The sequence below is a fragment of the Solea solea genome, chromosome 16 (genome assembly GCF_958295425.1).
Source record: "Solea solea chromosome 16, fSolSol10.1, whole genome shotgun sequence".
Classification (NCBI taxonomy): Eukaryota; Metazoa; Chordata; class Actinopteri; order Pleuronectiformes; family Soleidae; genus Solea; species Solea solea.
The window spans coordinates 24,688,561-24,715,866 of NC_081149.1; the positions used below are offsets into that span (position 1 = coordinate 24,688,561).

The 27,306-nt window shown below is 39.4% G+C and overlaps 3 protein-coding genes across 4 annotated transcripts; all 3 read right to left on the reverse strand.

The window, feature by feature from the left end:
• Positions 1–108: 108 nt before the first annotated feature.
• On the reverse strand, positions 109–15,779 carry LOC131476050 (myosin heavy chain, fast skeletal muscle-like). Its single transcript, XM_058654517.1, has 40 exons — positions 15,691–15,779; positions 14,388–14,599; positions 13,395–13,538; positions 12,738–12,894; positions 12,519–12,546; positions 12,313–12,424; positions 11,873–11,965; positions 11,712–11,775; positions 11,436–11,534; positions 11,256–11,359; positions 11,035–11,173; positions 10,821–10,939; positions 10,328–10,477; positions 10,078–10,248; positions 9,689–9,998; positions 9,264–9,352; positions 8,641–8,728; positions 8,407–8,524; positions 8,211–8,334; positions 7,945–8,081; positions 7,603–7,858; positions 7,258–7,500; positions 6,497–6,673; positions 6,272–6,417; positions 6,104–6,194; positions 5,623–6,030; positions 5,441–5,558; positions 5,244–5,362; positions 4,966–5,162; positions 4,369–4,552; positions 4,120–4,285; positions 3,922–4,046; positions 3,528–3,836; positions 3,112–3,315; positions 2,919–3,044; positions 2,679–2,849; positions 2,395–2,499; positions 2,218–2,313; positions 1,992–2,126; positions 109–1,410 (listed from the first exon to the last, which is right to left on the reverse strand). The coding sequence occupies exons 2-40, from the start codon at positions 14,589–14,591 to the stop codon at positions 1,387–1,389; spliced, it is 5,850 nt and encodes a 1,949-aa protein (XP_058510500.1). The 5' UTR covers positions 14,592–14,599; positions 15,691–15,779; the 3' UTR covers positions 109–1,386.
• Positions 15,780–17,058: 1,279 nt separating this feature from the next.
• Positions 17,059–22,971, reverse strand: LOC131475040 (protein SCO1 homolog, mitochondrial). 2 transcript variants are annotated; one of them, XM_058652849.1, is made up of 7 exons: positions 22,751–22,971; positions 20,804–20,902; positions 19,996–20,086; positions 19,654–19,851; positions 19,475–19,567; positions 18,522–18,637; positions 17,059–18,424 (listed from the first exon to the last, which is right to left on the reverse strand). In XM_058652849.1, exons 1-7 carry the CDS (start codon positions 22,901–22,903, stop codon positions 18,290–18,292), a joined length of 885 nt encoding a protein of 294 aa, XP_058508832.1. In that variant the 5' UTR covers positions 22,904–22,971; the 3' UTR covers positions 17,059–18,289. The 2 variants fall into 2 exon arrangements, with proteins under 2 accessions (XP_058508832.1, XP_058508833.1); XM_058652850.1 differs by lacking the exon at positions 22,751–22,971 and having other exon boundaries at positions 20,824–20,908.
• Positions 22,972–23,993: 1,022 nt separating this feature from the next.
• On the reverse strand, positions 23,994–27,117 carry tmem220 (transmembrane protein 220). The gene is made up of 6 exons (XM_058652851.1): positions 26,929–27,117; positions 26,805–26,834; positions 26,319–26,379; positions 25,610–25,733; positions 24,938–24,997; positions 23,994–24,220 (listed from the first exon to the last, which is right to left on the reverse strand). The coding sequence occupies exons 1-6, from the start codon at positions 27,025–27,027 to the stop codon at positions 24,088–24,090; spliced, it is 507 nt and encodes a 168-aa protein (XP_058508834.1). The 5' UTR covers positions 27,028–27,117; the 3' UTR covers positions 23,994–24,087.
• Between the last annotated feature and the right edge of the window lie 189 nt (positions 27,118–27,306).

Here is a 27,306-nt window from a genome sequence, read left to right on the forward strand (position 1 = left end):
TGAATGTCTTTCAAGCCAAGACTCCCCCCCATTTTTTTGTTTCACGAGGAGACAAGCTTGGGTTTGGACCAGTGAGAGACACTTTCTATGAGTCTTTGTTGAGTTGAGAAACATGCAGTGGTTCTGGACTCACACAAAAGAGGACACTGTGAGACAAAACAAGGACGTCCCTGTCTCACCGATGTCTGTGTGTGGACTAAGAGTTGGGCTCTTCATCTGAACACATGCAGGAGAACAAAGACACGTCTTGGACCATGAGCTGGTCTTCAGATGTAAAGAGATCACATTAAAGGTGATAAAATGTGTAATGAACCCATTTAAAGTCTCACAGGAGCTGAGTTCACATGGACTGAAGTCATCAGAATAAAAAACTATGTTTGTGGCCGTTTGGTATGAGAAGAGACGGCGAACGCTGAAGACACAGCGATGTTTTTCTGTCGTTTCTCTTCTCATCTCATTTTATCTCTTCTTAGCGTTTCTTCTCTCATACACTCATCTCATATTGTCTAATAACATCTCATATTTTCTTGTTTATCGCATCTCTTGTCATTTTTCATTTTATTTAATCTCAAACTTAATCTTATTTCTTATCTTATTACCTCATCTTATCTTGTCTCTTCTTAGCGTTTCTTATCTCTTATCTCATATTGCCTAATCTCCTCTTATCATTTCTCATTTTATCTAATCTCATACTCATGTTATCTTTTTTCATCTCATCTCTTATCTTGTCTCATCTCATCCTTGTTTATCTCATATTCTCATGTTATCTTATTTGATCTCTTCTCAGCGTTTCTTTTCTAATCTCATATCCTCTCGTTTTACCTCACGTCACCTAATCTAACTTCATCTGCGCACTTCACGGACACAAACTGCACCGTTGTTATCGGTGAAGACTTTGTTTCAGTTTCACATTGTGGCCCTTTTTTTTATCTTTATATCATATATTAATAATCTGATGTTCAGCATTTAACACGTGGCACAAATTACAATCTGAACAAGGTTAAAATTGCACCAAATTTCAGGAAACTTGGTGGGAACTTGAAACAGCTTCGTAAATGAACAAACTCGTCTGAGCGACACTGTTGAACTGTCGGTTTGTCACGTTGCAAAAAGCAAAACCAGGCAAACGTTGTTCCAAGCAGAGTATTTTAATGTCAGTAAACACCGGTTGCTGTACCAGTCTAATGTTTTTCACAAAAGTGATCACATCTGCAAACATCTGCCAAATTTACACACTGCAGCTTTAATTTATATTGTTCAGATTCATTGAATTATGAATGATATTAATATTAGTATTATAATATATGTGTATTTAATGTCTTTAGTATCACACACACACACACACACACACACACACTGGTGTTTTAAATCTTGTTCCACGCTCAGTTACTCGCCCTGTCCCTCTTGTGTCTGGAAAACCAAAAAAAAACACTTTGAATAAATGAATAACATTCATTTCTTACATCAAAATGGATTATCTCATCTCATTTCTCATCTTTATCTCATTTTATCTCTTCTTAGTTCCTTATCACACATTATCTCATCTTGTCTTATTTCATCTCATCTAATTTCCCATTATCTTATCTCAGATCATTTTATCGCTTCACTCTCTGTCTAATCTCATATATGCTCACCTCACATTGTCTTTTTCATCTCATTTCATCTCGTCTTCTTATCTCATATTATTTAATTTCATATGATCTCATCTTATTTTACCTCATCTCCGCTCATTTTATCTTTTTCCATCTTCTCAAAACATCTAGGCTCATTTTATCTCTTATCTCTTCTTATTGTTTCTCATTCTCTCTCTCACATATTCTCATCTCGTCTCATCCTTTCTTATCTCATATTCTCTTATGTATCTCATACGCTCATATTGTCTTATTTCATCTCATCTTTCTCTCGTCATCTTATGTCTTCTCATCTCACTTCATCTCATCTTAACATTTCAGTATTCTCACAGTTTCTATCAAACACAAACCGCTCGTTACCTTTGTTCCAATTTCGCGGCTCTTTGCTCGCATCTTGTTGGCGAGAGATTCGGCCACGTCGGCTCTCTCCTCGGCTTCCTCCAGCTCGTGCTGAGCTTTCCTGAACCTCGCCATGTGCACGTTACACTGCTCCTCCTGGAAACCAGCGAGTATTGATCTGGTCAAACACACTCAATCCACACATTGCTGTAATTATTTCTTCGCAGAGTGATAGAGCTTGACTGACGGCTTCCTCGGCGTGTCGTTTGTAGGCTTTCATCTTGATCTGGAGCTTGTCCACCAGGTCCTGCAGGCGGACATTGTTCTTCTTGTCTTCCTCAGACTGAAAGAAGAGACGACACTGAGGGATTCTGTCCCTCAGGAGACTTCATTCATCATAAACGTGAAGACGCTTGGATCTTACCTGATAGCTCAGCTCTTTGACCTTCCTTTCGTATTTCCGGACTCCTTTGATGGCCTCGGTCGAACGGTTCTGCTCGGCTTCGAGCTCACTCTCCAGCTCTCGAACCTAGAATGAAGACCAGGATTTGATTTTAACCACATTAAAATCAATTTGTGAGTCTCAAACACACAGTAGTCAGTCATTTTAATTCTGTTGTTTTAATTCTTCATTGATCTCTTCCTGTCGCCTCTCAGTGTGTGAATGTTAATCATGGTTATTAAACGACGTGGGAACTGAGCACATACTCGAGCCTCCAGTTTCTGGAGATGTTTCTTTCCGCCCTTCATGGCCAAGTTTTCAGCCTCGTCCAGTCGATGCTGCAGGTCTTTCACTGTCGCCTCCAGGTTCTTCTTCATCCTCTCCAGGTGAGCGCTGGTGTCCTGCTCTTTCCTCAGCTCTTCAGCCATCATGGCAGCCTAGAAGTGATCGTAATACTGATTCATTTTGTCAACTCTGTAAAAAATGAGAAGCCGCGAGAGACTCACATCAGTGATGGCTTTCTTGGCCTTCTCCTCAGCGTTCCTGGCCTCTTGAACAGCTTCCTCGATCTCACTGTGGAGCTGAGTTACATCTGCATCGAGTTTCTTCTTGGTGTTCAGGAGGCTGGTGTTCTGCCAAAGAGACACGGCTGTCAAACGCAGTGCACGTGTAGATTTAACGCAAAGGAGGACAAACTACCTGAGAGTGAAGAAGTCCTGCACGTTCACTGGCTTCCACCAGCTCCTGTTCAGCCACTTTGCGGCTCCTCTCCGTCTGCTCCGCCACCACTCGAAGCTCCTCGATCTCGGCCTGCATCAGGCCGGTCCTGCGCTCCAACATGGCGACCTGCTCCTTCATATCATCCTGTGCTTGGAGCGAGTCGTCCAGGTGGATCTGAGCATCCTGAAAGTGCATGTGATCTAAGTAAAGCTGACATAGCTTTGTTGTTTTCTGACCTGCCAACGAAATATCTCAACAAATACTGCACATCTTTTACTCCAATTAAGTCAAACTTTAAACTTAATCAACACACCGGTCTGTGATGGGTTTCTAGAGAAGTAAAGGTCCAGCATATGCTATAAGTCATTATCTACTTAACTAGCTTGCGAATGTACCTTAAGTTGCCCCTGAGCGTTCCTCAGTTGCTTCTGGGCCTCAGCCGCCTGCCTGTTAGCATGACTCAGCTGGATCTCCATCTCGTTCAGGTCTCCCTCCATCTTCTTCTTCACTCTCAGGACGTCGTTCCTGCTCCGGATCTCAGCCTCCAGAGTGCCCTGCATGGACTCCATCACTCTGTGGTTGTTCCTCTTCAGCTGGTCGATCTCCTCGTCCCTCTCCGCCACTTTTCTGTCCACCTCGACCTTCGTCTGGTTCAGGTCCATTTGCATGCGCAGGATCTTTGACTCCTCTTGTTCCAGCGAGGCCTTAGAAACAGTTTGGGATTTACCTGTAGATATTAGTGCTTCCTTTCATATTTCACATTTCATTGATTTCTACTGTTTGCAGTACCTCAGCTTCCTCCAGAGACGTCTGCATGTCATATTTCTCCGTCTCCACCTGCTTCTTGAATTTCTCCAGCTCATGAATCGTCTTCCCACTCCCTCCAAGTTGCTCGGTCAGGTCCGAGATTTCCTCTGCATTTTGAAAGATGGCATAAATAACTTCAGGAAAACATTTCTAACGTGCAAATCTTTTCTCATAACTCACGTTGCAGGTTTTTATTCTCCCTTTTCATTGTCTCCAGATGATTGAGAGCTTCTTCATACGAGTTCTTCAGTTTGAAGAGCTCCGTGCTCAGGGAGCGAGATTCTTTCTGCGCGCCGTCGAGCTCTGCCTGAGACTCCTCGTACTTCTGCTTCCACTCTGCAAGAATCTATGGTAAAATTGGCCACTTATATCAGTGATAATGCACCACAAAACTGCTGTGGTATTAAATTAATTTGTCAAAGAATATACCTTGTCAAAATTTCTCTGCTTCTTGTCAAGGCTAGCAGCCAAGGTGTTGGACCTTTGCACATCCACCATGAGATCCTCCATTTCGTTCTGAAGTCTCTGTTTAGTTTTCTCCAGCGAGGCACACTTTGAATTCCCCGCTTCGATTTGTTCTTCAGCCTCTTGGAGACGCTGGGCAAGCTTTTTCCTTTGAGAAAAACAAAATGTGGTGAACATTCAGCAAAACCAGACAATGACAGAAAAACTTACTAAAAAGTCTTACTCTCTGAATTACAGCTCATTAAGCAGCAAACAAATAGGAATAACAAGCAGTGGTTGTGGGGCCACATGGTGGACGAGTGGTTAGACCACCCGAGGGCCTTCCTGCATGGAGATTTCTTTTATGTTTTGAGCAGCCATTACGGGGAAACTTCACTGATTTGACAGTTAATCGTGAACATTTGTTTCTTATATGATTTATAACATCAGCAACCATTGACCTGAGGAGTTTCCAGTCTCAACTGCTGGTTTCAGGTCTTCTTCAGTAGAAGAACCATTTTGTGAATCACAGCCTCATTTATGGTGTAAGATTCACTCCTCTACTCTAAAGTGTGCGATTACTTTGCCTCCTCGAGTTCCTCGGTGCGTTGGATGGCGTCAGTCTCGTACTTGTTCCTCCACAGAGCCACCTCAGTGTTCGCCTTTGACAAACTCCGCTGCAGCTCAGCTTTGGCCTCCTGCTCCTCCTCGTACTGTTCTCGGAGGAGATCGCAGTCGTGACAGGACGACTGCAAACTGTGAGCCAGGGCGTTTTTAGCCTACAATAAAATATGTTAGCATGAAAGATCATGAGAAAGAAGCCAGTAAATTTAAGGCTTACAAGTGAGAGCCGTGGTCACCTTGGTTTCTTCCTCGATCAGTCTTTTCAGTTGGTCGATCTGAGTTGTGAATCCCTGCTTTCCTCTTGTTAGTTGGGAAATGAGACTTTCTCTCTCCTCCATTTGACGTGAGAATTCAGCTGTGACAAACAAAACAATCACATCTTAATTAAAAGTGAAGAAGAAGAAGAGAATGAGGTGAGGTGGGACACGACTACCATTCTCAGTTTGTAAGCGGGCCCGGTGATTTGTGAGGTCACAAATTTGTCGCATGCTTTCATCATTCTTGGTCTTCAGCTCCATGAGCTGATCTTCAAGTGAGCGATTCATCTTCTCCTGGCTGACCTGTGAGCACATTAATTAGATCCCAAAGAGATGGTCAAGCATTGGAGTGAGTTACATTTTTATGAAAACCTGCCTTAGCTTTTGCAACTGTTTCCACGTTGCTGCTCAAATCGTCAATCTCCATCTTCAGTTCACTCTTCTCCTTCTCCAGTTTCTGTTTGATTCTCTGGAGGTTGTCGTTCTGATCTCCCAGCTCGGCCATGCTGTCTGCCTGCTTCTTGCGCAGTGCAGCGGTCGTGGCCTCGTGATGCAGTGTGGACTCCTCAAGGTCACGCCGCAGTTTGAGGAACTCTGATTCGCGCTTCTTGTTCATCTCGATCTGTGCAGCCGTGGCTCCGCCTGCCTCGTCCAGCCTTTCGCTGATCTCCTCGAGCTCCCTGGTCAGGTCGGACCTCTGCTTCTCAATCTTGGCGCGCACTGCTCGTTCTGCCTCCACTTCTTCCTCCACTTCTTCAATACGGGCCTTAAATCAGAAAAATGTGTTATGAGGGAAATACTACAAAGAAACAATGATCATAAGATCTGAGCTTTAATACATGAAGTTCCTTCATCTTCTTCTGGAGCTGGTTATTGATTGCTTGCTCATCTGCAATGTTGCTCAGCAGCTGGTTGTTTTCAAATTCTTTTCTGTGAAGACAAAACATTATTCATTTAAAACCCAAATCATATTTCGCACACACATACTGCCAACGGACTAATCTCACTTCTTGAATCTCTCTTCAGATTGCTGCTTGTCATTTTCAAGATCCATCATGGACTCCTGTGTAAGCTTCAGATCTCCCTCCAGCCTCCTCTTGGCTCTCTCGAGGTCCATACGGATCTTCTTCTCTTGCTCTAGTGAACCCTCGAGCTGTCAAAGCAAGTTGAGCAAAGTTAATGAAAATGTTTCGTCATGTTAGGACATGCCTATGCCCATGTCCGCAACTCACATCGTCCACTTGCTGCTCAAGCTTAGTCTTAGCTTTGGTCAGAGAGTTGACTTTGTCTTCCTCTGCCTGAAGATCATCCAGTGCCTGTTGATGAGCCTCTTGGAGCGCTTTCTTCTCCTTGGTCAGTTTGCCAATGTTTTCTTCCTGACCTGTCAGCTCTTCCATTAAATTTTTGACCTGCAATAGATAAGGCCCAACAAAGGGTCACAGGGTAGGGTAGTGGCTCGCAAGTATTGCCTCACAGCAAGAAGGTCACCAGTCTGAATCCCGGTTCAACCAGACCTTTCTGTGTAGCATTGTATGATCTCTGGTTTCTTCCCACGGTCCAAAAACATGCAGAGATTAACTGCACTTGTTAATTAGACATGTTTAAGAGGCTAGCATTGAGGAATGCTAATGTTGCTTGGTCCACTGCTTCTGTCCAAACATTAAAGACAAATGTTGGACGGACTTTCATGAAATTTGCTTCAAATATCCGTGATCTTCAGATAACAAACACGCTATGCTACTGTTGATATTCTACCAACATAAAGTGGAGATTGGTTGTCTTAAGAGAACTTTCTTGCCATAAATATCAAAACAGATGTTTAAGTGTTAGCATGCTAGCACATTAAACTAGGAGGGTTACCAACGTAAATGATATATCTGGTTAACATTAGCATAAAATCATAGCTCAGAGTTCTGTTGTGCTGAAATGAAGGCTCAGAAAAGTAAAGCAGTGAGAACTCTACCAAACGAGCCATCAAAGTGGAATCACAAACCTTGTTTTCAGTGGCGTGTTTCTCCTTCTCCACTTTAGCCAAAGTCATTTCCAGGTCATCGATGTCTTTCTTAAGCTCGGAGCATTCATCTTCCAGCTTCCGCTTCTTGGCGGTCAACTCTGCGTTTACGTCTTCCTCGTCCTCCAGTCTCTCAGTCACCTCTTTGAGTTTGGCCTCAAGCTGGATTTTGCTTTTGATCAAGCCTTCACATCTCTCCTCGGCATCGCAAAGATTTTCTGAGTCCTAAGAAGAAGAACAACAACAAAGAGACCAAAGCTGATGTCTGATCATTTGGAGACTGATTTGACAGAGATCAGCGGCATTCCTTTGCCAAAAAATACTCACAGCCTGGACTTGCAGGAGCAGATTGTTTTTCTCCTGCAACAGAGAAACCATTTTCTCTTCAAGCTCCTTTCTTTTTGAGTCTGACTTTGCCAGATCTTCCTTACATTTGATGAAATCCTCCTTCATGGTGGCCATCTCCTTTTCGGTCTCTGCACTCTTAAGTAGTGGCTTTATTTTAAAGAACAGCTTCATCCATGGCCAGTGTTTCACATTCATGAATGAGCGCAGGTTATATTGCAGAATCCAGATGCTCTCTCTGTGATGTATATGAAAAGAAGGGTATGAGTGGTGCCTTCATATGCTTAGTAAATAATTAGAGCCAAATTTTGGTCCTAATTTTACCTTTGCGCATTTAGTTTGGAGAATTCTTTTCTCATCAGATAACCACGACACAGTGCTTGAGTCTGTGTCACCAGAGAAGCTAGTTTTTCATCTCGCAACTCCTCCAGAGTGCCAAGTAAACCAGCTTTGAAGAAGACCTACAGCAACGAGGTGAACAATTGCAGCGTTTACTGTACTGCACTGTCAGGATTTGTTCCCTGCGTTATTTATTCTCATTGGTCCCACTTAACACTTAAGAACTTTACCCCATGAGGCGCATACTGTACCTTTGTCGCCCCAAATCGGTACTGCGTGTGGTCAATGTCGATCGAACCAAGGAGCTTCTCGGAAGCTTTCTTTCCATCGATGAACTGCCCCTCAGGTATGGCACTGGCATTCAGAATTCTATACCTGTAAAATGTGTACATAAAATCTCAAATGTAAGTTCTAGTAATATATTTGTTTTATCTTTTTATTTTTTACCTCTGCTTGAAGTCAGCGTAAAGGATCCTGCTTGGGAATCCCTTCCGGCAGATCCTGATCCCCTCCAGCACACCGTTACAGCGCAGCTGGTGGATGACCAGGTGATTGTCCATGATTCCTGCAGACGGATCAACAAGAATCGATTGGGAACTTAACCCTACAAGCGTAGTGAACAGCTTCTGTATGTGGAGAAAGGCGGTGTATAAGGCGTAACATATGCACATAAACCTGTACCTGGTGTTTTAACCTCATTCGGAATCAGGCAGCGCACAAAGTGAGGGTGGGTGCTCCTCAAGTTCGTCATGAGTTTTCCCAGATTTTCCTGCAAAGCAAGGAAAATCTTATTTTACTTTTAGTCAAATAAGGTGGATCAGTAATCGCATTGTTCATCTGCGGTGCCTTCTGCATGGTCTCACTCGAGTAAAGCCAACAGCTACACTAACAGGTGAGTCAGCGGATTTGTTTGCCACCTTAAATTCTTCGTCTTTTCAGATGCTTTTGTGTAATGATTCTTTGCTCAGGAGTATAGTTTAGTTTGTGTCCTCCATATTCACTGCACTTGACTTTAGATCACAGTGGCCTCTACTGGACCACACAGTAATTACCTCAGATGGTTTAACACACTTCTCAGGTGTTGAAGGTTCAATTTCGAACACTCCACAGCTTCGATTGCTGTACGTAAACTGTCTTCTGACTGGATTCCATACATTTTCAATTCTCACTTCATGAGTGGTCAGTGAAGGAGTCTCAAACTACACGGTCTTCCACCAGGAGTGCAAATTAAAAGGCTATTGGCTGAGGTTAGCAAAAATCATGTTTAGCTTTACGGGAGACGATGGATCGAGTCAGTTCTGTACCCTGAAAACAGCAGACACGGTCTGAAAGGAGCCGCCTTTCTTCTTTCCACCTTTCTTTGCACTTTTTCCACCACCAGCATCACCCGATTCTACAAAGCAAACAAATATTAGTTCTTTCATGTTGGGAGCAGTCGTTTCCAACGGCCTCTCAATGAAGGGTATGAAACTCTTTGGGTTGGAGTTTCCTGTAATCATATTAGGCTTGTACGTCCATTTTTTACACAGTCTGTGGACCCAACACACTAAACATGTTAATGAACATAGGAAATCTAAAAAATCTTCTTCTGTTGTTTACTCTTTACCAAAGGTTGAAGGGTCAAAGGTTGTGGGAGATTCTAAATGGTGGAACCTCTATAAGCTGTTCATTTGTTCCATAAGATCTGTTTGATCCCTTAATGAAGACTTGAATTACAATTCCAACACACCTGCTTCGGTGCCAGAGAACGAGGCATACAAGAAGGCCAGGAGTTTCATTGAGGACTTCTGGTAAAGCTGCACCACGGACTCGTTCAGAGGGTCTTTGTTCTTCTCCAGCCAGCCACTGATGTTGTAGTCCACAGATCCAGCGTAGTGCACCAGCGAGAAGTGAGCCTCAGGCTTGCCTTTGACAACCTTTGGCTTTTGGAAAGCGTTATTCTTTCCAAGATGCTGATCATAGAGTTTATTTTTAAAGGAAGTGTCTGAGGCCTTGGGGAACATACACTCCTCTTCAAGGATGGAGAGGATGCCCATGGGCTGTTGAATGAATCACAGGCACCAATTTGAGGTATTGTGTTCAAATGAAGTAAAAACGCTAAATATAGAATAATCCTACCTTTTCAATGAGCTCAATACAAGCAGCGAGGTCCATACCAAAGTCAATGAACTCCCATTCAATCCCTTCTTTTTTGTATTCTTCTTGCTCCAGTACAAACATGTGGTGGTTGAAAAACTGTTGCAGCTTCTCATTGGTGAAATTAATGCAGAGTTGCTCCATGCTGTTGAACTGTTGTGACACATTCTCATAAGAACCAAGAGCAGGATCAACAAAAAGCAGCAACATCAACAAAAGAGTCCAAACTCACTTCAAATATTTCAAATCCAGCGATGTCCAACACCCCGATGAAGAACTGTCTGGGCTGCTTTGTGTCCAGCATCTCATTGATTCGTACAACCATCCATAGGAACATCTTCTCATAGACAGACTTTGCCAGAGCTCCAACTGCATTGGTGACCTGCTCAGGAGATTTTGAAGATCCATTAAATGGTCAACAGACAAATCTCTTCAGGCAAACTGGATTTCTAACAATTTGGTTGACCCTATGTCACCCTATGTCAGCTGGGATTGGCACAGCACCCCCTGCGACCCTCATGTGGAGGATAAAGCAGTAGAAAATGGATGGAAAACAATAAAGTGGTAAACTCGAGTAAAATTTGTCCAGATTAAAATATTTCATCTCAAAAGGAAGACAAGAGATATAGTAACCTTTAAGATATTTTCAAATGATTTTAGCCCTCTTATCCCTGCTCTAAACTATATTTGAGTTTTATTCTGTACACTGGAAAAAGCTGCTGTACCTGAGGAACAGTCTGGCCTTTGGTGACATATTCATTCCCCACTTTCACTCTCGGGTAACAAAGGCCTTTCAACAAGTCAGCAGAGTTCAGTCCCATGAGGAAAGCAACTTTGTCTGCAACTACCACAAAAAAACAAACCATTTATTAAATGATTAGTATTATTTAACTCTTCACCAACAACAACAAACCAGCTCATGAAAAAAAACTGCCTCACTCTCTGTGCCATCAGGCTCCGCCTGCTCCTCCCGCTGCTTCTGCTTGAACTTCATGTTCCCATAATGCATCACAGAACCAGTGAGCTTGAAGATTGAGATTTTCTCTTCATTGGTGAAGCCCAAGACATCGGTGGCCGTCTGTTGAAGTTAACATTCAGTTATTGGTAGAAGCCAATGAAATGCCTGAAAAAAAAGTCCCTGAATGCGACTGGCAGCTCACATCTGTGGCCACCAGCTCGTCTTTGTCGTCGATGCTGGCCACGGAGATCTGACCCTGACTTATCATGGGGAAGTCGTACGGGTTTGTTGTTATGAGGAGCATTTCTGCGGAGACACAAAAATAACTTTACAAAATGTACAGTACATCTAATAATGCAGGATAACAATGGCCTGACTGAACCTATGAGCTCCGGTTTGTGCCCAGTCAGTATCTGATAGAAGATGTGATAGCTCCTCTCTTCAGACAACTGGAACGACACTCTCGACTTCTCCAGCAAGTCTACGAATGAAATACCAGATTTATACCAGAAGTCAGAAAATGGAAAATATATTTGAATAGTTTAAACCTGAAACCTGATACAGATAAAAGAGCAACGGCCCCGTCACTGAGCCCTGAGGAACACCGCAGCATACTCTCTGGTCATGAACATGACAGTATTTGCAAAGACAAACTCACAGGTTTCAATATCAGCAGACGCCAGTTTCCCTGATGTTCCAAAGTGGATTCTGATGAATTTGCCCTACGAGAAACATCGAATAAGACAAACGTGAATGCTAAAACATTTTCTTGGTCACAAAAAAATATAACTTGTTTGCACATTTTGAGTGGACGCATACAAATCTTGAGGAATTGTCGTTCCTCACAGTCTTAGCATTCCCAAAAGCCTCCAGCAGAGGGTTCGCTGAAATGATTTGATCTTCCAGAGTTCCCTGGAAAACAAAGACATGGTTGTTGTTGTTTTTGTTTCAGTATCAAATATTGTTGGATTACTTTTTTTCCCCTCTTTAGTCAGAAAAAGCAATAAGAGATGTACCAACACACAAAAAAACAACATAATGTCCAGACTTCAACAAATCATAAATACCCATAATAACTAATATCATTAACATAATTCTATGGGAAAACAATCTTAACCAGAACTCAAAACTTCTACTGAGTTCATTCTGATATTAAACAGCTTGAAATATAGGTGATATACAGTATCATATATATATATATATATAAGACAGTGTTTAAAGGTCATTCTGTTTCAAACTGTGATAGATGTTTACACCACCTGCATTTTTCCGGACACATGCTCTTTCTTGTCGCCACCAGCCACCGCGATTGTGGCAAAATACTGGATGACACGTTTGGTGTTGACAGTCTTTCCTGCACCAGATTCTCCACTTTGAGCAAAGAATAAAGAAATAATACAAACTTAAATTTCTATATCATATTATTCATCAGAAAGATATTTTTGATTATTTGACATAGACTCACGTAATCAGAACAGACTGGTTCTCGCGATCTGTCAAAGAAATATCAACTTTGTTTAACGCTGTATCTACAGTAAATGTAACCATTTTGTGTTTGTCAGGATTGTTACAAACTTCAAAAGCCTTTTTTATTTATAGAACATGTGGAGTATCTGTGTATTTACTTTGAAACAATAAAATCAGCGTCTTAAATGCTTAATAACCGATCGTGATTCCTTCTTACCTGTGAGCATATTTTGATATGCATTATCAGACACAGAGAAGATGTGTGGCGGCGCCTCCATGCGCTTCTTGCCTCTGTAGGCCGCCACCACCTGTGGCTCGTACACCGGCAGCCACTTATACGGGTTTACGGTGACGCAGAAGAGTCCGGAGTAAGTCTGTGGATAAAAAAAAAAAAAAATATACAGCTTATTTGAAAACAAGAAGAATATATCTGGATATGTTATAATACTACTACGAATAATAATAATAAACAATTAACACAGGACAAACACAACAATAACATTATATGGACTAAGGCATACATCACGTAAAGACACCGGGAGTGTTGTGTAATAAGTCAGAATTCCTCAAGGGGGCGGTATCATTTCCACACAGGGGCCTTAACAATAATGTAAAAGCAAGAAGTCTTTTGAAAAATACAAAAATCAGACTATTTCTGAGATCCTCGGACAGCAGATGGTCACATCAGCACACACATACACCCACACATATATATATACACACAACACGGGTTGAAAAAGGAAGACTTCAGCTAAACAAATTGTTTACCGTTACAAACGATGGGCAACGATAGGATAATATTTTGTGAATCATACATAAATACATGATGTGTGCGATCACATAAATAGAAGAAAATGTCGCTATGGATACGTACATAAATCATCCACGCTGCGTAACGGTCTTTGAGGTTAAACAGCACGGACGGTTCATTGAGGTGTGTCATCATGACCATGTCCTCGATCTTGTCGTACTTTGGAGGGTTCATGGGATGACAATCCTCCTCCCTCACTGTGACCGTCTGAAAATATAATGGAAACAGCAACGAGGAATAAAAAGGGAGCATGAGAACAGAGATTCTATGTGATCAAAGCGATATTACAGGGATTGTGGAGAATCGCTCTATGAGGGACAGACACTTTATCATGCATACAGTTGACTGTCCTGTGCCGCTACAGCCTCAAACAGTGTTTGTTTTGTAAATGTCTTAACGATGGCAAATTATCATGACCCAAATCTCGATATAAAGTATGACAATAACTGCAAATTTGTGTATAATGTAGCTCATGTACAGCCATATCTGTATCACCTGATATTCTGTTTTTAAATGGTGAACAAATGATTTCTATTAAACTAAAAAAAAATTACTTTATGCATGTTTATGCAAACATATACATATAAATCAATAAAATCCACATCAGCTTAAGTCTACGATATCTACGTCACATGTCCAGGTCTTTATCTCACTGTTAGACAGACTTTTCCAACAGGAAACTGAAGTTTGTAAACCACTCACTCTTCAAAACCAAACCCCATAGAGAAAATCAGTGATTTGAGGTTAATCTGAACTAAGTTTTTTTAAATGCCAAATTGACAAAAAGAATTTGAACTTAGTGATGGAGGCAACAGTGGATCAACAACTCCTTTGTCCTGTGTTGTTAAAATCACTGATTTTCTCTATGGGGTTTGGTGTGGGAAAGCGAGTGGTTTACAAACTAGTTTTTAGTTTTGTGTGTAGGTCCCTCCCAGTTTGATTTAAGGAAACAGTTCTCCACCTGGTGGCAGTCTCAGGGAATTGAGTATTGAAAAAAATCAACCATACAACCACAGATAAAAAAAATATCATATAATATCATGTGTTTACATTCACCTCAGCAGCTTCAGTCTTCACAGTGATTCCGCTTCCTTCTCGCTTCTGAACGACTCCTCTGATGTACAGCTCCTTAGCGTCTGGAACGAAGCAGGCGGTTCTGGCATCAAACGGCCGGTTCTGAGCCTCCACTCTCTCCTTCTCAGGTTTGCGCAGAAAGACGGAGGCCGGCCCGTACTGGGCCATCTCAGCGTCCGTGCTCATGCTGGTGCCTTGACACAAAAAGGAAAGCAATACTTTAATTTAAAAAAGTAGTATGTAACTTAACAATACTTTAACTAAACTAAACTTAATGTCAATAAGTAAACAAATGTAAACAAAACTAAACTAAGCTTAAATAAACTTGAAATGAACTTGTTCAACGGGACTTCAACAATCTGGGTCAGATCCAGATGAAACTTAGTCTGACGGTAGTGTCTGATTCTGCAGACATGCAGTACATTTTGTTCATATCTGATTTGACAGAGATGTGATGGTTCTTTTGTGTATTAGTAAATGTGTATCAGGGCCATTGTGAAGAATAAAGTCGCAATATTATAAGGAAAATTACGCAAAATTATGAGAACAGGTCACAAAATCATGAGAATGAAGTTGTAATATAACAAGAAGTAGCAATGTTGTAAAAATGTAGTTGTAGTATTACGAGAATATGGCTCCAACATTATGAGGAAAAAGGTCGCAATATTACGAGAAGAAAATAACATTACGAGAAGAAAGTAACAATATTACGAGAAGAAAGTTGTAATGTTAAGAGAATAAAGCTGCAATAACATAAGCAAAAGTCGCAACTTTATGAGAATAATCACAAAATTATGAGAATGTGATATGACAAGAAAAAGTCACAATATTATAAAAACGTACGCAAATAAGGCTCCATGAGGATAAAGGTCACAATATTACGAGAAGAAAGTAACAATATTACAAGAGGAAAATAATATTACGAGAAAAAAGTAACAATATTACAAGAAAGTAACATATTACAAGAAGAAAGTAACGAGAAAAAAAGTCCCATCGTAAAAGAATAAAGCTGCAACATTACAAGGAAGAAAAGTTGCCATAATACAATAGACGTAATATTACGAGAAATGAAAGTAGCGATATTATGAGAATAAAATAGATTTTTTTTTTGTTACCAAAATTGAACGAGAAACATTATCGGTTGTGTGTATTGATCCGTCAGAAACTGTAGACAGGAAGTTGATGACAAAAGGACAAACAGAACTGGCCAACTTAACAACAACAAACATCAGAGATCGCATACAGTATCTTTAAAGTGAGTCTATTGTTGTTGTGTCAAACGTACCAGAGGAGAATCAGCTCCCAGTTTGAAGAACTTCTTCTGTGATGAGAAGATCAGATAATGGAGGTCGACTGTTATCGATGATTGGTGACACACAGCGCACGTTTTCTCTCAGCAGGAGGCTGACGCTCCCTTTTATCAGGATGGAGACAAACGGACGGCCCCTAACGTGGCAGTGTCATGATCCATGTCCACCGGACACAGAAATAATCCACACAATCCTCATGTGATGATAGAACATCACATGTCGACAGCAACAAACAGGCGATGATCCGCAAAGAACTATTTTTACATTTTGACTTCTGTGCTGTCAAATGTCATCAGCTTTAAATCTTCCTTTAAATCATTGTTCATCATTATTATCAATTACAGTGGTTTATTTTATTAGTTTTTATTATTTGACATGGTGAAGTGTACTTGTATTTGAATTATTTTATTATTGTTTCATTACTATGTGAAGCACTTGTTTTAAGGTATTAATTACAATTGTCGTCTACAGTGATAATGATTTAGTGATTTAGGAAAAGTGTCTTTACATACAACACGACATAATTATGTTTACATCGTGACCTTCATGTTCACCATCCCAGCAACGACTGTTCACCTCTGAGGGAACCTTCGTCTGGATTAAGTGGATTAAAGTCAAGACAAATGTCTGCACAATGTCCGTATATTTTTGGAACGTGTCCTGAGAAAATTAAAGACGTCTTTAAACACGTCGACGGAGTATGACGTAGAATAATAATTAATAAATAAATAAAGAGGTGGAACAAATGGAACAAGGTACAAATATGTGAAGAACTTTTGTCTGAAGAGGATGTGAAATGTGTCAAAGACTTTTAGTTTATAATATTTTACACTTCATTCTGATATTTCTACCTTCTTTTTATAACTGTCCATGTTTTCTTGAACATTTTATATGTTTATTTACATCTCTACTTTTTACCCAAACAAGAACAAGCTAACTGGACAATAAGCTAAAAGCAAGTTAGAAAGTAAGTTAATGAGCTATTTTGGATCATTTTTCAAAATGTTCTTTTCGATTTGATAAAATGTCAAACGATCAGCGTTTCCCAGATGTCAAACTAATCATTTTTCTTAACTGATTAATTGATTATCTTTTGCCTTATATCTTATATTTTAGTTGCCATAACACAATTTCACACTTAAGATTTGCATTAACTAACCTATTTCATTTTTTAATATATTAGTCAGTCATAAATCAGTCTTGTGTTTCGAACCTTTAATTTCCACATTTACATTTCTTAAATTATAAAGTTTTGTACAGAATAGGATTAATAAGATGTTTGGGAAACAAACCCCAGAATGAAAAAACAAACAAAAAAAAACAAACCAGCCTGAATTCTGAGATTAAAGTTACATTCTGACCTTTATTCTTCCTATTTCGTTTCCAAACACTTTTTCACACGTGGCCCTGATCCTCCTCCGTAGTTTTCTAATCAAGAGGGAATAGAGCTGCATTTTTTCCCAGGCTAATCGCTGATTTAACAGCCTCTTAAAGTCATTTGAAGGTAACAGCTGGCAACAGCTGACGAGGACTTACAGTGTGGACATGTCTCCAAATGTGGACGTTTGACCGCGAGGAGGCTGCAGGATGAAAAGGTCACAGGGTCACGGAACAAGAAAGAGCAAATCCTCATCAGCTGGTTTCGCAGGGAAGAGGCTGATGTGTCACCGCCGGTGGAAAAATAGATCTGAGGACGGTCGGTGCATCTGTACAGGATTAGAGGCTCATCTGCAGAGACGTGGACCTGCTTCAGGGCAAATTTAAAAAGAGGACAAAAACAAACGCTTTGGGTTTCTTTGATGTCGCTACCAATTCCGATGTAAATGGAACGCAGCATTAAAGTTTATTTACCAGACAGAGGGAAAAGTGCTTTTGAATGAACAGATGGGAGTTATCACGGCGCAGGAGTCAAACAAACATTATTATATATTCAGTGGCTTCTTCAAGTTTAAGGCTGTTAACCAGTGTTTTCCTCATTCCTCAGACGAGGAGGTTTGTACACAGCTTTACGTCCACATTCTCGTCCAAATCACCCTTTATATCAACAGCCGACTGCACACGATACCTTTGATGTGATCTGTCAGAGTTGTTCTGCTGCTGCGTAAAAGCTGCACAACTACTGACAAACAGGAAGTCATGCGGACACGTTTCCAAAGATTTCTTCTTGATTCTTTGGTATCAGTACATCATCCACATCGGTTCTTCCTCATATTAGCAAAAAGGCAGAGTTTAAAGATACTTTGATCAGTATTATTACTCTGGAAATGGTTTTGCTTCGTGTAAAACCACAAACACAGCACAAATAAAGCCAATGAAACACAGTAAATGTCTCTTAATGTACATTTATCTATGGAGACAGAGACACTGGTGTTTGGAGCAGGAAGGACTTTTCCAGTCTTTTGCAAACTGACTGGCAACAATCATGGAGCTCAAAATCAAAAGGGGCTTAAGATGTGTTTTCCTTTTAAAGTTTTTTATATAATAGTGCCGCCAAAATAAATAATAAGTGCCATTTTAAAACAGAGCTGCAGTGATGAACAAAGTGGACCAGAGACACCTGAGGACAGTCACGGCTCACTTCTCCTTCTTGTACTTCCTCATGTGTGCTGCTATGGAGCTGCTGATCTCCACGTTCCGTTTGTTCTGTCCAAAATACTCCACAAAGTCTCCGCCTGGACCCACGAGGTACATGATGATGGTGTGGTCAACCTGCAGTCAACGAGAGGACGAAATTGACACGGTGTCTCCCTCAGGAGGGGACTTAAAATGTGGTGATGGTAGCACTGGAGCCACGTTTATAACTCACGATGTAGTCGTTGTCTTCGTCCTTTGGTCCTTGACTGTAATAAACTCTGTAGGCTCTGGAAACCTGCTCAACCGCTGCCGTCGTTCCCGTCAGGCCAATCAGCTTCGGAGAAAACTCTGAAAAGAACGTAATTATCAGGTTCAGGTGACTTTAATTTATATCCAAAGGTGGATTTGTTCTGCAGTAAAAAAGGAGGAAGGCATTAGGAGTGAAACAGTTCAGTTTGGTACAGTATGGCACACATTGTTCTGCATTTCCATGAGGAATAGTACTAAAATAAGCAGCCCCAAACCATGATACACCAGTCTAGCTCCACCCTGACCGTACCATTGTACTCAAGGGAAGGGAGCCAAAGAATGGAACGGTTGGAGCTGGATTCAGGGTTTTATTATTCCAAACAGTACCACGATGTGATGGAAGCAGTTTAAAATGACACAAAACATGGACCCAGACATGAAAAAAATCAGTCAGTCATCCAATAAATCAGACAAGTGAGGTAAATAAAATGAATTACTAAGACTTATTTTAAAGAGCAAATGGAGCAGGAATAAAGCTGTTTCTATCACATTGAGTCTTAGACCTCATGACTTTAAATCACTGGCCCATCATCCTCACTGACATTAGAGGATGATGGGAGTCATCTGTGTCTAGACCAGTCTGTTACATTACATATAAAACTGTGTAGCACTGACAATGTATTCATTAACAAGGAAAACTGAGGTTGTTCAAAACATAAAATAACAATAACTCCTGTGGTAAGTTTCCCGCAGTGTAAACACACTTCCCTGTCTGACCTCATTCCAAAACTTGTTCTAATGCTATGAAAACCCAACAATATTGATTTGAAAACAATTACACACACTTGTCACAAGCAGAAAACTCCTGGATCTCACTCGCTCTTATTATTAAAACTACACAGATGCAGTATACAAACAAAAACCTTGTTTTCATACCTTTGACATACGCGGCCATGGCCTCTGGTGTGTCTCTGTCGGGGTCGATGGTGATGAGGAGAGGCGTCAGGTTTGGAAGAGACTTTATTTCATCTGTCAGACGAACACAAACGTGATATAAAGTCTTCGTTTAACAATCCAGAAGAAGATCCAGGTGAGAACAGAGAAGGTTTTTTTACCAATTTCATCCACGACTTCGATCATCTTTTCTAATTCGTCCGGGCAGATGTCGGGACAGTGCGTGAAGCCAAAGTAGAGGAGGATCCACTGGCCCAGGAAATCCTCGCTCTTGACGGGTTTGTTGTTGTGATCAATGAGCGAGAATGGACCGCCGAGCGCCGGCCGACCGATCGACTTGTTCCTCTCTTTCTCCATCACTGCGGCAATTAAGGATTCAATTAATTCTGACTGTTAATAAATCACAAGCTGAACTGGATTCAAATATGCCACAGTTTCTCTCGCTCATTAAAAGTCCTCATGACTTCTATGATTAGAGTGAGTGTGCAGGTGAAAATACTCACTTTCTTCCTTTTCTTTTTTGAAATACTTCATCCCTGCCAACGCAGCACCTCCAATAGCAAAGGTTATTGCTAAAGATTTCCACGTCACAGGCTTCACAGAGATGAAAACAAGTAAGACAACACATACAGAGGGATATTTTTAGGGTTTAATCATGCTTAAATTGACATTTACAAACTTTATATACAGAGCACCTTTTGTGCAAAACTGCAATACCATAGTTAAGTGCCCAATATATAGTCACATATTATATAAAAAGCAAAATACAGCAAGAAAATTAAAGACAACATTAACAATATATAATATTATCAAATTTCATTTGATTGAATAATTGCTAAATTCATGCTTTATCTTTGAGTTGTTTTGAATTTATGTTTATTGTATGTGACAACTTCACAAAATGGAATAAAATATAGTATTAGCCACTAATCCAAGGGAGGAGGTTGTTGATCTACTGCTGCCTCCCATGACTAAATTCAAATGTCTTATTTTGTCACTTTCATGTTTGAATTCCTTCCTTCAGATTTACCTCAGTGACACAAAGTGGCCACATGAGGCAGCAGTAGACCAGCAGCTCCTGTGTCCCCACAAGCTAAAATCACAGATTTTCTCTATGGAGTTTGGTGTTGGAGAGTGAGCGGTTTAAAAACTTCAGTTTCCTGTTAGAAAAGTCTGTCCAACTTAAGCTGACATAGATTTTAGTAGGTGACACATGCAGCCATGTCTCATGTTGGCTCCTGACAACACAATAGGTGCCAAAACCTGTGACTATATCTTTAACTGGCTTTTTGTAAAACTCTGGTCACTGACCCCGGACTGCTTAGGCTCACCCCGTGGTGGCGGTGGTGGAAGTGTGGAGGAAAAATCTCGGTGTGTTGATCTGCAGGTCTGCCTCTGACTCACATTCACCTGTCAATGATTAAACACAGGAAAAAGAGATTTGGTTACATACATTGATTAAGGCTGTTAAGGCATTACAAAGTGTTTGCAATAGATAGATAGATAGATAGATACATAACTTTATTTATGTATCTATTGGGTAACACTATAATACCAGTCAGGATACAATTTTACAGTATAACAAAAATGCCACATTGCTATAAGAACAAAGTAGTTGCATAAGGATGCATTGTTTCCCTTACATGTATTTTAAGATGGCAGTAACAAGGCTTTAAGCCAAACTACATTGAACAAGGCAGTAGCGTAATTTCATTGACATAATGATAGAAAAACTGGAGATCTCTACGTGATCTCAAACGCAATTGTTCTGCCATGAAATTTGAGTGCAGCTAGACTCGTGCTTTGTTAATCTACCATTTATTTTAATGGAGTTTGGTATGAAATGACAGCCACAGTACATTAGCCAGCTTTGTTCTCAGTTGTTGACCGAAAACCTAAATGAACCAGCTTATTTTAACGCCTGGCTGCTAATGTGTACGCCAAATTTTTCAATGGAGTCCAGTATAAAGTCACATCACCACGCTTTAGGACAGGGGTCTCAAACTCAAATGACCTGTGGGCCACTGACGGTCTTGTCTGCTCAGTCGGGGGCCAGTCAAGTAAAAAAAAAAAAAAAGCCCAACTTTTTTTTTTGGGAATAGCAACAGTTGCGGTGGACGTTATGAGCTCATATCATCAATATGCCGTATTAATTCCTTTTTTTTAATAATATACTCCATTGCCTCGTGTGAGCTTTTCCGTCATTTACTTCTTCTGTCTTTTATCCATTATTCTGTACAGCACTTTGTTCCACTGTATTTGCTTAAGTGCTTTACAAATAAAGTTGGATTGGATCATTTCAAAATATAAGTGGTTGTTTTAATATGCAACAATAAAAAAACATATTTATCATGCAAAAAGAATATATTCATTTAAAAATAAAAACATATAGAAATGACTCGTTATAACTTGATATTGTTTGGAGGGCCACATGAAATTGATTGGAGGGCCACATGTGGCCCCCGGGCCGCCACTTTGAGACCCCTGCTTTAGGATATTAGCAAGCGTTGACCTGTCAAGGAGCAGTGGTTTGATCGGTTTGTAGCTATAAATCAGACGAACACCGTCTTTTGAGAATATAAGCAGCTTTGTCGTTGTATTTTAGTTTAAAACCGGTGGGTAAGGCCTTGCAACTAATACGTATGTCAAGTTCACAATGATTCGAATGAAGTTTGGTATTCGGCATGCATTGAAATACCTGGCAGCAGGATTCGGTTGGTAGCTGAAAGACTAGCCGAATTGTTTCTTCTAATGCATCCAACAGTCCTGATTTAGTACTTGAACTTAAACGTTGTGGCTAACGCCTCGCAACTAATGCGTACGATAAATTGTCAGTTATCAGAATGGAGTTTGGTGGCTAGCTTTAACCTGCCGTTTAGCAGTATTCATTTATTTATTTTCTACTAAAGAATTTAACAGAGCTGTTGTCGAATTAAAGCATAAACTTCGTAGCTAACGTCCCGCACCCAAAGCGTACAATAAATTGACAATTATGCGAATGGTATTAGGTGTAAAGTGATACTCATACTATACAGGCTAGGTTTGACCTGCCAGGACACAGCACCTGACTTAGTTACTAGCTGATAAATTAGACGAACGGTATCTTCTAAAGTACTCAACATATTCATTATAGAATTAAAGCCAAAAGGTCGTGCCTAAACGCGTCACCACTAAAGTTAAGGCTAAATTGTCGAATTTCTCAATGAGGTTTGGTGTTTGGTGAATGACAGCGGTGGCTAACTTTTAGCTTTGACTTACCAGGCAGCAGCGGGCTTCTCTCCGCGGTAACAGCGCATTCTTCGGTCGGGTTTCCCACCGTACTAAGGTGTGTGTACACCTGGCGCTGCATTTTTGTACGTTTTTAACATAAGTGTGAAACAGCCTGTGACAAAACACACCGCACTGAGCCATGTTTGAACCTGCTTCGCTTCACTCGCACAAGGAAACGGGTGTCCCGTTTACGAATCGCGGAAAGTGACAGGAAGTACGTCACGCACTGTTCTTCTTCTTCTTTTCTGAGGTTTTATGGCGGTTGGCAAACAACGATGCATTACCGCCACCATCTGGTATGGAGTGTGGATCGAAATATTGATCTAACTGAAATAATAAAATAAATGATACATATATATAATAACTAAATACCAGATTTAATATATATATATATATATATATATATATTCTAAAGCCACTCTGGTATTTAGTTATTTAGCCTTTACTTTGTCAGTTTTTCTCTCACACAGTTCTCAGGTCAGTGTGAAGAAGGACGTCTTCTTCTACGATCATCCCACGTCATTCTGCTCTCTGCTGTCCCCTACAAGATGAAATGGGAAGTGGCGGCCATAAAGAACCATAATAAAAATAACATATCTTTTACATTTTTATTCCGTTCTCTGCTGCAAATTATTTTTTCTTGCATTTCATATTTTCTTCGTATTTCTATGTGTCTTTTCTTTGTATTTAATCTCTTTTATTTTGTATAGTCTGTTAAGTATATAGCTGTGGGGTATATTCTTATCTTGTATTGTAAGATTTTTTAAGGTTTTATTTGTATACTTTTGGAGCTTTCTATATTTTATTCACGTGCAGTATTTACATGTATTGAAGCCACAAGAGTGCATACCAAAGCCATAATTATCACATACTATGACTTAGTATCTCATAATTATGTCTTATATTTTATAAATATGACGTGTGAGCCTCTTTTTCAAATTGGAAGAAACATACCAAAACATGTCTTATATTGTATTATATCTTTTATCTTACTTTTTAAAATTATTTTTTCTGTAAATCTAAGTTTAATCATCAATCTGAAATGTTGCTTAAAAAAGAAAAACTTATGTCACCATTTCATTATTTCTTCATTATTATTATTGTTATCATTATTATTATTAATAATAATAATAATAATAATGATAATAATAATAATAATGATAACAATAATAATAATAATACATTTCAGAGAAATACACAATTAAATTGCTTCATTGCACCATGGGACTGATTGTATGTGATGATACAAAAACACTTTTATTGAAGCAGCAAACTGTTTGTCCACAGTGGATTTCAGTCATAAAAAAAAAGCTCCCTGACTGCGTCTAAATGGCTGTTTTACAGTGCGACGGCCACTCAGACCTCAGCTCTTTGTTGACGTGGTAATAAAACCATGTGATGAAGGGGAACAGAGCAATGGCCACCGCAGTGAAGACTCGTAGTTTTCCCACTGCACTTCTGACAGAGAACAGAGGAACAGACACAGTTTTCACTTTTTATTCAAGGGGATGAACCGTATTTGACTTTTTGTCAGCAGTGCAATTCTAATGACTTCAGGGAAATGGAGCACAAAAATCAACATTTTTATGAAAAATGTGTCATTAGGAATGATTTTTTAAATCAGAAAATAGAGATTTTTTTTTAAATAGTTAATTAAGGAAAAACGCAGAAATGAACCTTTAAATGGGAAAGAAATCTCTTTAATTCAGAAAAAACTGAGCAGAAAAGTTTGTTTTTATGGGAAAAAACCTGCAAGAATAATTGTTTTGTCATTAGTTCACGAAACATCAACATTATTTATGAAAAAAATGTCATTAGAAATAATTCTTATTTCTGTTAATCCGAACAATACAGCAGAATTTAAAAAAGGGAAAATGTTTATTAATTGAGAAAAAACGCAGAAATTATCCTTTAAATAGGAAAAAAGTTTTAAAAAAACTGAAGCGAAAATATTGTAATTTTTCTCATATTTAAAAAAAAATTCTCAATTGGAGGTAAAAACATCAGAAATTAGCCTTTAAATTGAAAAACTAAATGTGTGTTAAAAAGTGGGAAAATCCAGAAAAACAGAAGACAATTATTTTAAACGTAAACATTGCGTTGTTCAGGAATTCAGCCAATACCAATATCGTGATTCCCTTATTGATTAGTTAATTAATTTATGTATTTATTTACCTCCCAGAGTGTCGACACAGCAGAAGCCACATGGACGTCAACAACAGACCAAAAAATTCTCTATGAGGTGGGGAAAAAAAGCATGGATTTAAATCCAAAAAGCATTCAATGATCTCAGAAGAAGAATTCTTCAAGGAAATAAAATAAAGATCAATTCAGCAAAAAAATTACAAAATGAAATTGTCATAGAAATTATATTTTAATGATTTTATCTTTAATTCAGAAAAACAGGAGACTTATTTTATACAGAGAAGAACTTTTTTTTTTAATGGAAAATTTCTTGTTAGTTAAAAAAAACTGAGCACACTCTCAGGAAAACAGAACAAAATTGTATTTTTCCAATGGAAAATTTCTCTTTAATTCCAGAAAAAAAAAAATCATGGAAAATTTTTCGTTAACAGAAAGAAATATTTTTTTTATGGAAATTTTTTATTAATTCTGAAGAACTGAGCACACGTTCTTTTTTATTGGAAAATTTCTTGTTAATTCTAAAAAACAGAGTGGTCATGACGTTTGTTTTACAGAAAATTTCATGCTAGAAAATAATTTTCCATATAAAATGGAACTGAGCAGGAATGTTTTGAGTCTTGATAAAGATGATAAAGTCATTTTGTGATGTTCACTGTTCATGAGAACATGAATGTGACAGAGTGAGGTGGGTTTTTTTTTTACCTGCCCTCCTCCTGCTGAAAGATCTGTGTGATTTGCTCTTTGTGGATTCTCCAACCCAACATGATGACGACGCCGCTGGAGATCATGACGTGAAGATCGGCCATGCGCCGCCACGCCAAGTGTTCTGCGCAGAAATCACAGTTAACGTTAATTAAAATCATTAAAGACAGTTTCTGCACAGAAAGCATGGAAAACGGAATCAGATTACAAATAAAGTCTCATTAATTCTGAAAAACAGGGAAAAAATTGTGGAAAGCTTTGCACTAATTCAGAAAAACAGAAGAAAAAAATTGTGTAAAATTTCTCGTTAATTCAGAAAAATCTTTTTAAATAAAAGATTTTAACTAAATAATCACATTAAAACAGAAAATAAAATATATTCTTGAATAACTCATCAACATGAAAATATCAATTTAAAAGTTAAATAAATAGAAAAGTTATTGGAAATGATGTACATTAATGAAAGAACATTTAAAAAATCATATTAAAAATAACACAATATAATTAATTATACTATCACTAAAAGAAACAGATACAGCCACTAGATGGCGCTTGCAGCACAGCGAATCTGCACTTTAAACCTGAGCCTGTTATGAAACGTGCAAACTGTAAAAAATAACATTTTTATCGTTTATTTTGATTTAGCACTGTTTTTTTTGGGTTTTTTTAGCTCAGGTGAAAACAAACTAAAGCCCAGGTGAGTTTGTACCTGAAACGAGAGGTTTCCAGCTGATCAAAGCACAGAGGACTGAAGGAACTCCATAACCCACCTGATAAACACACGTAAAACACATAAAAATCGCAGTAAACTAGTTTATACAGAAAGTTGTTGTAGCACAAGCCAGTGGCTCTTATTTTGAAGGCCAAATGAACGAACGCGATGGATAAGAGAAATTGACAGTGTACAAAAACTTAAATTAAAATAAAACAAGACTCCTTGCTTTTTCACACACATAATGACTTTACTTGTTGTAAATTCATTTCACTGGGGGTGTACTTGTACATCCACATGTGACAAATAAAAACTTGAATCTTGAATAAACCACCACGTCAATTCCTTTCACCCTGACCTTCATAATAAAAGCATGAACAGCTTCCTGTTTAAATTCCTCGCACTTGGCGATAACAAAACTGTTAAAAAATAACAATAATAATAATGACATTACAAAGCGTCTGAGGCGTGTTGTGAACTTACCATCCACATCCCCGCGTCTGGATCATTGATCTGAGGCCGAAAATACACAGCGATGTTTGGTTATCGATTACGATTATCGATCAAGGATCAAACAGTTACACAAAGCGGTCAGGGGCTAACTCACCTGTACATATGTGGCGAGAGCGAAGAACAACGACATGAAAACGTTACACACTCGCCAAATCACGGAAAGCCAAGTCGTACCTTCGCGAACTTGTCCCATGTTTTCCTGCCTGAGCTGGCGTGTTCCCGCCCGGGCGCGCGGCACGTGAAGATATAGGGAAGCAGGCGCACGTCCTGCCTGCACGATTTCCAAAAAACAGAGAAGATTCAAGCCCTGACCTTTTATTTCTGTGAAAGATGCTCACATTCAGACAAAAAGAGAGAAGAAGAGAAAATATACGTCTTTATCTCACTGTTAGACAGACGTTTTCAACAGGAAACGGAAGTTTGTAAACCACTCACTCTCCCCCACCAAACCCCATAGAGAAAATCAGTGATT

Coding starts and splice junctions, on each gene's coding strand:
- LOC131476050 (XM_058654517.1), bottom strand. CDS start 14,591: ATGAGCACGGACGCTGAGATGGCCCAGTACGGGCCGGCCTCCGTCTTT. Junction 6,031..6,103: donor AGAAGATGAAGGAACTTCAT/GTATTAAAGCTC, acceptor TTCTGATTTAAG/GCCCGTATTGAAGAAGTGGA. Junction 4,553..4,965: donor GAGGAACTCGAGGAGGCAAA/GTAATCGCACAC, acceptor TTTTTCTCAAAG/GAAAAAGCTTGCCCAGCGTC.
- LOC131475040 (XM_058652849.1), bottom strand. CDS start 22,903: ATGGCTCAGTGCGGTGTGTTTTGTCACAGGCTGTTTCACACTTATGTT. Junction 20,903..22,750: donor GAGAAGCCCGCTGCTGCCTG/GTAAGTCAAAGC, acceptor AATCATTGACAG/GTGAATGTGAGTCAGAGGCA. Junction 20,087..20,803: donor GTGAGCCTAAGCAGTCCGGG/GTCAGTGACCAG, acceptor ATCTCTGTGAAG/CCTGTGACGTGGAAATCTTT.
- tmem220 (XM_058652851.1), bottom strand. CDS start 27,027: ATGGGACAAGTTCGCGAAGGTACGACTTGGCTTTCCGTGATTTGGCGA. Junction 26,835..26,928: donor CTCTCGCCACATATGTACAG/GTGAGTTAGCCC, acceptor TTTCGGCCTCAG/ATCAATGATCCAGACGCGGG. Junction 25,734..26,318: donor CTGGAAACCTCTCGTTTCAG/GTACAAACTCAC, acceptor ATTTCTGCGCAG/AACACTTGGCGTGGCGGCGC.